This window comes from Anomaloglossus baeobatrachus, chromosome 8 (genome assembly GCF_048569485.1).
Source record: "Anomaloglossus baeobatrachus isolate aAnoBae1 chromosome 8, aAnoBae1.hap1, whole genome shotgun sequence".
NCBI lineage: Eukaryota > Metazoa > Chordata > Amphibia > Anura > Aromobatidae > Anomaloglossus > Anomaloglossus baeobatrachus.
This window is the reverse complement of record NC_134360.1, coordinates 254,708,406-254,716,231: the sequence shown is the minus strand read 5'-3', so window position 1 is coordinate 254,716,231 and position 7,826 is coordinate 254,708,406. Positions and strand designations below refer to the sequence as shown.

The 7,826-nt window shown below is 45.8% G+C and overlaps 1 protein-coding gene across 7 annotated transcripts in view; it reads right to left on the bottom strand.

Annotated features, from left to right (window-relative positions):
- Nucleotides 1–403: 403 nt before the first annotated feature.
- Nucleotides 404–7,826, bottom strand: part of OSBPL9 (oxysterol binding protein like 9) — a 155,741-nt gene continuing 148,318 nt past the window's right edge. For all 7 annotated transcript variants that reach the window (XM_075320562.1, XM_075320563.1, XM_075320564.1 and 4 more), the window contains 4 exons: nucleotides 6,789–6,867; nucleotides 5,758–5,849; nucleotides 5,104–5,239; nucleotides 404–1,343 (listed from right to left, as the gene is read on the bottom strand). In XM_075320562.1, coding sequence (XP_075176677.1) covers nucleotides 1,269–1,343; nucleotides 5,104–5,239; nucleotides 5,758–5,849; nucleotides 6,789–6,867 — 382 coding nt within the window. In that variant the 3' untranslated portion in view covers nucleotides 404–1,268. The remainder of the gene's footprint in view (nucleotides 1,344–5,103; nucleotides 5,240–5,757; nucleotides 5,850–6,788; nucleotides 6,868–7,826) is intronic.

Below are 7,826 nucleotides of genomic sequence, written 5' to 3'. Positions count from 1 at the left end.
AATGGCACCAGTGGGGGTATCCCTTCGTTGGTGGTTTATGAAGAGCAATGAACATTGCTTGTATTTTCTCACTTTTGCAAGTTTATACTGTGGTTTTACTTTCACTTGCTGTTTTATGTTCATGTTTTGCTGACAATTGTGGTGCTAACCCCTCTCTCTCTCCTAGGATGTGACATGGTGCCGGGAATGTTGCAGCTTCCAGTCCCGTGGATGCATTTACTTGAAAGATGGATATGAATCAATGTGCTCAGATCACTTCTTATGAGTAAATGGGAACATACAGATTTCCTAGAATTTCTTGCATCATGCGGATGCTGTTTTGCTCCTCGTATCCCCCATTACTTAATGACCCCAAGTCGTTTTATAATAAACTAAATAAAAAAAAAAATACTACAAAAACATCAATTTTCTGAAGATTAGAATTTAATTGCAAATCATAAATGCAAATCTAATAAAATAATTTGCTCTAACATTTCATTAGGAAATAAATACAAAGGCAAGACCAGATTTTGGGGCAAGAAAAAAAAAAAAAAAAAAAAAAAAAAGGAGTACGGTAAATGTGGTGGAATCGGTGATATGGGGGAGGCAGATGTAAACATCCGAGAGTACAGGAGGGCAGATAATAAATGCTGAAAGTAAAGTTGTATAACTTTTTGGAATTATTACATAGTATAATAAAATGCCAGATTTATATTATATACAGAAGAGGAAACTGAAAACGTATATGGATACAGAGGAGTAATCCGGTCCTGTGATCACCAGCGGAGCGGGCGTCCGGGCGAGTCTTTACAATGCATTTTACATGGTTGCCCAGGTCAGTTCTTTACATTAAAGTGCACTTGTTGCCTTCCTACAATGGCGGCAGCCATTCTGTGGGCATCGCCAATATTGTCACCCATGAAGTGATCGGATGGGCTGCATTCACCGCAATCATTTTCCAGCTCATAGAATAGCTGCCTTCACTGCCAACAGGTCACACGTACATTTGAAAAAGACCAGAATAAGAAAAATAAAAAAAAAATGAAATAAAAAATAACATTTTCTTATAGCGTGAACATGAACACAATGCTGGCGGGTCACCGTGCCCTGCTTGAATTGTCGCTCCGTAGAAGTCCAGTATCCCTGAGTAAGGAACCGCTGCGGTGCAAGGGGTCTCGGCACCACAGGGAAGATCTTCATCTAGAAATATGAGAACACCTTCCGTTCTGGGCTTCAGATTATACTTTTATTTTGAGAAGAGGTTCTGCTACAATTGTTCTGGAAGCCACTTAATGCCGGAGGGAAGGCTGCCTCTTCAGCAACGGTTCATCGTACACCCAGCACTCGCCATCCTCGTGGAACAGCTAAAACGAGAAGACGTCAGCCATTATTTACAGGAACGCGTTCTACTAAATGGCGCTTATATCAATTGTTTGCGTAAAGTGGAATCGAACATTCCTAACAAGTAAGACATTGTTACATTTTAACACTAGAAGTCCCAGAAATGTTGAGCTCCATTGTTTCCAAAAGGTAGAAATGTTAAATGACCCCTCTCTGGGACTTCTAGTGTTAAAGAGGCTTTGTCCCATTGTAAATAGTAAAATTCCACGAAGTTTTTTTTTTTGTTTTTTTTTCAATTTTAGCTTCTTGCTCATTACGTATGATACCGGCTGATGGGAATTTAATGTATACAGCTACCGTATTTTTCGGACCATAAGACACACTTTTTTCCCCCCAAATGTTGGGGGAAAGTTGGGGGTGCGTCTTATGGTCTGACTGTGGCTGCGGGGAATGAGGGTGCTGCGGTGGAACGGGTCATCGGGGGCACGAGAAGGCTGTAGCAGCGCCTGCCGTGACCACGTGGGCCCACTCATTTAATATGTACGCCCATCCTCCCGCCCATCTCTCAGCGGTGAAGCCGGCACTGATAGGTGGGTGGGAGGATGGGCAGGGATAAACAGTCGGCCCGCATGATTATCCCTGTCAACTGCAGCCCTTGGGTGATCATGTGCGGCTGTATTCACTGCCCCCCGCACATCATCATCAGTGCGGGAGGGCAGTGAATCAGTACAGATTACTCACCGTTCCCCTGCAGCATCGCTCCTCCTCCCGTCTGTCCGGTCATCTGACTTGCGTGACTAGCGGCGCGCACAGCGATGACGTCATCGCTGTGCGCACGTGTCCACACGCAGCCGCCGGCACAGACCACCAGAGGACATCGCGATGCTGCAGGGGGCCGGCTGCATTCAGCGGCGCTGCCGCTGACAGACGGTAAGAGGAGCGGTGCTGCGGGAGTGAGGTGAGTATGAACGTTTATTTTTTTTTATGTGCCACAGGATGCGGCCATACACCAGGATGAGGGCATATAGCAGGATAGGGGTATATTATGAGCAACATGGGGAGTTTTTGAGCAGGATGAGGGTATAAAGCAGGATGAGGGAGTATATGAGCAGGATGAGGGAGTATATGAGCAGGATGAGGGCGTATATGAGCAGGATGAGGGCGTATATGAGCAGGATGAGGGCGTATATGAGCAGGATGAGGGAGTATATGAGCAGGATGAGGGAGTATATGAGCAGGATGAGGGAGTATATGAGCAGGATGAGGGAGTATATGAGCAGGATGAGGGCGTATATGAGCAGGATGAGGGAGTATATGAGCAGGATGAGGGAGTATATGAGCAGGATGAGGGAGTATATGAGCAGGATGAGGGCGTATATGAGCAGGATGAGGGAGTATATGAGCAGGATGAGGGAGTATATGAGCAGGATGAGGGAGTATATGAGCAGGATGAGGGAGTATATGAGCAGGATGAGGGTATATAGCAGGCTGGGGAGTATATTATGAGCAGCATGGGGAGTATATGAGCAGGATGAGGGAGTATATGAGCAGGATGAGGGCGTATATGAGCAGGATGAGGGAGTATATGAGCAGGATGAGGGAGTATATGAGCAGGATGAGGGAGTATATGAGCAGGATGAGGGAGTATATGAGCAGGATGAGGGAGTATATGAGCAGGATGAGGGAGTATATGAGCAGGATGAGGGAGTATATGAGCAGGATGAGGGAGTATATGAGCAGGATGAGGGTATATAGCAGGCTGGGGAGTGTATGAGCAGGACATTACCCCGTAACAGTGTCAGTAGCAGATCCTCGCCCCATAAGTGTGTCATGACCACATTTTTTGCTTAAAATTTTATTTTCCTCCTCTAAAACCAGGGTGCGTCTTATAGTCCGAAAAATACGGTAATTTCAAATTATGCAGTATCCCTTTAAGAACCCCAATAAGCTCTATTCTAAAATAAAGTAGTAGATTTTTTAGAAAAGACTCTTCAACTTGATGTTTCACAAAATTATAAGTAATCACTAAGTAAAGAGTCAGCATTTACAGAAGCTCTAAAATCAAAGACCCCAAGATGTCAGGGGTTGATTGTAATGGACAATATAACCTCGGGACAGTACGGTCTAGGGCAGGGGTCGGGAACCTTTTTGGCTGAGAGAACCATGAAGGCCACATATTTTAAAGTGTAATTCTGTGACAGCCATACTCACCAGGGGGGAGCGGCGGTGGTGGAGCGGCTCAGAAGGTCCCAGGAGGCAGGGGCAGTATTGGAGTACTGCGATGCTGCGAGTGGTACAGAGGGGGGCTCAGATACTCTCTGCAGTGCTCTGTGCGGCGGGTGGTGAGTCACGGGCCATTCTGAAGAGGTCGGTGGTGAGGGCTTCTTCAGATAATGGTGGCTGGAGTTAGCACGTACGTAGATTAGAGCTTGAGCCGAGAGCTCCATCTGTGCACACACTGACTCTAAGCACCATTATAAGACCTCACTGCCAACATCTTCAGAATGGCCCTCGCCGCCCGGCACACAGATCCCCGCCGCAATGCACAGAGCTGAGTGAGCTGCACAGAGCCCCGCCGCAATGCACAGAGCTGAATGAGCTGCACAGAGCCCCGCCGCAATGCACAAAGCTGAGTGAGCTGCACAGAGCAGCACCGCACAGCATAGTCCCTGCCTTCTCTGACCCCTCTTCATCACCCTCTGGTATGCTACATTTAGATTTTAAGACGCACCCCTCATTTTCTTCCCAAATTTTTGGAAGGAAAAGTGCATCTTAAAATCCAAAAAATATGGTACTTATACAGTAATTTTGTGTATCCGCTGCTAATCACCATTATTCTCTCCTATTATATTCTCATATATTGTACAGTTACAGATTTGAATTGTAGAGAATACATTGTTTTTCGGGTCATTCTCTGACCTGTGTGGAAATGTTGGGGGAATTCATGGTTTGTTTCACTTCTCTTATCACTAACAGAACTTTGTTCTGTACTTTCTGCTCGGCCAAAAGTCCACAGATAGACGTGAATGATCCTCCAGGCTTTCCAGGGGTGGTGGGGGGGGGGGGGGGTTGAGTGGGCAGAGACACTACATAGCAGTAAGGGTTAACCATTTGCATTGATTACAACATTGCTTAGAAGTATCATATAAGAGATGTAAGTATCTCCTCTGCAATCTATCAGTGGTGGTCGGTTTCCTAAGCAAGGAGCATCGTTTGCAAACTCTTTGCTGTGAGCCTGGCCAGCGCTGCTGTGACGTTGGCCGTATTTTCTGGATGCAGCCACATTCAGTGCTCGGCGCTCCTCTGACGCAGCAGATGCAGAGCGGTCACTGCTTTTAGCATAAAAAAAGTACAGATTGGACCAGTAGCTCAACTACAAGTCCGAACTGTCAATTATCAGGAGCGCACCGCTCCCGGCAAAACAGGAAGGCGGGCGGCAGAAGAGCGGTGCGCTCCTGAAGAATGACAATGAGAAGGTTTGCAAATGCTATGGTGAATATACAATGGTTTGGAAGTCACATGTCGATTTAATGCCTCAGTGATCGCTCTGCACAGCTGAACGTCCTACGCAGGAGAACCACAGCACAGCTCCATACATGTGACTGGGGGCAGGTGCGGTTCCCTGCAAAGCCTGGCAGAGGAAATCCAAAAAGGGGTGCAGCATTACACCGGCCCTATACCCAAATATGATACTCAAACCATTTCCTAATACTTTCCTAAAATACCTGCAAAGGTGGAATTATACATTCACCCTCATCACACAGACGAGGCGGCGGCACTTACCCGCGTCTCCCACTGCTCCTCCTTCTCTTTGCGCTCCCGCGCCTCCGTCCGCTGCTTCTCTTCTAGCCGGTGCTTCGCCTCCGTGGCTGCTTCAATGTCTCTGACTTTTAAGTTGTATGTGACATCTCTCCATAATCTGACAAAAGTCGAGTGCACATTAAAAAGCAAAATCCAACTTTGGTCACATTTATTTTTTACTTAAATGTAGATATTTAAAAAGGTAAAAAAATCTTGTTTTGCATTTAGGAGGTTTCATTTTGCTGCACATGCAACTTTGATGTAAATTAAAATAAAAGTATATTATATATAATTACAAACTCGCCTGTACTCCATCTGAATGAGCTCACTGACTGATATTCAGTTAACTTATTCTGCAGCTACCAATAGACAGTGCAGCACAGACTACAGAGGGCGCAGAACCATTAGAGAAACCCAATTGTGCATGGATTTAGGGGAAAAAAAAAAGCAAAAAAAGTCCACAAAGGTGGAGAACGGCTTTATATTAATAAACCTGGTGCATCAGTCCGGTGTGCACAGTGCCCAACGTTAGGTGCGCACATTTTGTAAGCGGCTTTACGGTGCTAAATCTCTCTGCTGTGTGGTTCAGTCACAAATATAAGGGGTGGAATAGTAACAACGAGCAGGACCGCTCACCTCCTGGATTCATGGTCTATCTGATCCTCCAACTTCCGAACCCTTTTCTTGACTATAGGCATTTTCTTGGTATCTATAAAAACTACATTTTCCTGTAAATAAAAATAAAATAAATTATATAAGAAAGTCAGTATATAAAACTTTGGCTCAGAAGGATAATGAGATTATCGCTGCTTATGAGTGAAGGTTGCTAGTGTCAGTGTCTATATTCATCTATATCTATATTTCAGATATTATTACCTTGAATGGTTAAAGAAGGCAACAATCATAATTTGTGTTCATTACTTGCCACTGCTCTAATTTGTTACTTTATGAATGTAATAAAATGGCCCCGTCACATAATTCAAACGGCAACCCTTCCTAAGCGCTGTGTTAGGTCTCGGGAGCGGTGTTTCTTCAGACCGCAGCTCTTCCGGTGTCTCAACTGACAGAGCTGCTGTATGGTAAAGCGGTGACATCAGTGCAAATATTCTCCTCCGCTGATCGAACACAAAGGATTATTTTCTTCAGTCACAGTCCTCTGCACAGTCAGCATGGGGGGGGGGGGGGGTATTTATTTCCAGTCATTGTCCTGCTCCGGCTGCTCACCAGTGTGCGCTTACAATTCCTGTCCTCGGTGTCAGTTGAGACACAGGTCTCAGGAGCTTGTTGCTTCAGACTGCAGCCTGTCCTGATACACCACTAAGACGGGCTGCCCCCTTAAGACACTGCGTAGACAACTAAAGCATCATATGGATAGACTTTCATATTCTATATAACTATAGTAAGTGATCTGCAAATTTAAGACTGAAATGTAACTATGAGACTGGAGCACTGGTCATTTTGCATAGTGTTATCTAGACTAAGGACACATACGTCCGAAACGCGTATCCATTTTTACACCTGCTATGATGAGCTTTTAATGTAACTATGGAACATGGAATTTTAACTTTTTTCTGAATAAAAATTGATGTTTTAAATTTCTGTAACTGGATGCTGGATTATCTTCTCCCTGGAGCACTGAAAAGGTCTATGGATATTGTGTCCCTTACCCCATTTGCATATTTTGCATACATGACGCCATTCCACTCTCCTTCCACCGAACAGATTGATTTCTTGTCATTGGGAGGACTGCAAAAAAAGGAAAAAAAGAAAATTTTGTTACTTACCGTAAATTCTTTTTCTTATAGTTCCGTATTGGGAGACCCAGACCATGGTGTTGCTTCTGCCTCCGGAGGACACACAAAGTACTACACTTAAAAGTGTAGCTCCTCTCTCTGAGCTTATACACCCCCTGGTAGCCAGTCCTAGCCAGTTTAGTGCAAAAGCTGAAGGAGAATAGCCACCCACAAGTAGAACCGAGTAAGAACCAGAACAACCGGAGACTCTGTCCACGACAACAGCCGGTGATAAAACGCGGAACAAGAAACTGCCAACAGGCAACAGGGAGGGAGCTGGGTCTCCCAATACGGAACTATAAGAAAAAGAATTTACGGTAAGTAACAAAATTCTCTTTTTCTTTATCGTTCCTTTGGGAGACCCAGACCATGGGACGTTCCAAAGCTGTCCCTGGGTGAGAATAAACAGAAAAAACTAAGAAGTAGGCGGGGCCTAATTTCACAAGTGGGCGACAGCCGCCTGAAGGATGCGTCTGCCCAAGCTCGCATCTGCCGAAGCATGAGCATGCACTTGGTAGTGCTTCGAAAAGGTATGCAGGCTAGTCCAAGTGGCAGCCTGACAGACTTGTTGAGCCGTAGCCTGGTGCCTAAAAGCCCAAGAGGCACCGACAGCTCTGGTCGAGTGTGCTTTGATCCCCGGCGGGGGAGGCACCTGAGTACTCTGGTAGGCGTCCGAAATGGTCGATCTAATCCAACGGGCTAAGGTCGGCTTAGAAGCAGAGAGGCCCTTGCGCCGCCCTGTGGTTAGCACAAAAAGAAAGAGAGGTGCACCGCCTAAGCGCAGCGGTGCGAGCCACATAAATCCGGAGAGCACGCACCAGATCTAGAGTATGCAGCGCTTTCTCAAAGCGATGAACAGGGGCCGGACAGAAGGAAGGCAAGGAAATATCCTGGTTAAGGTGGAAGGGAGAG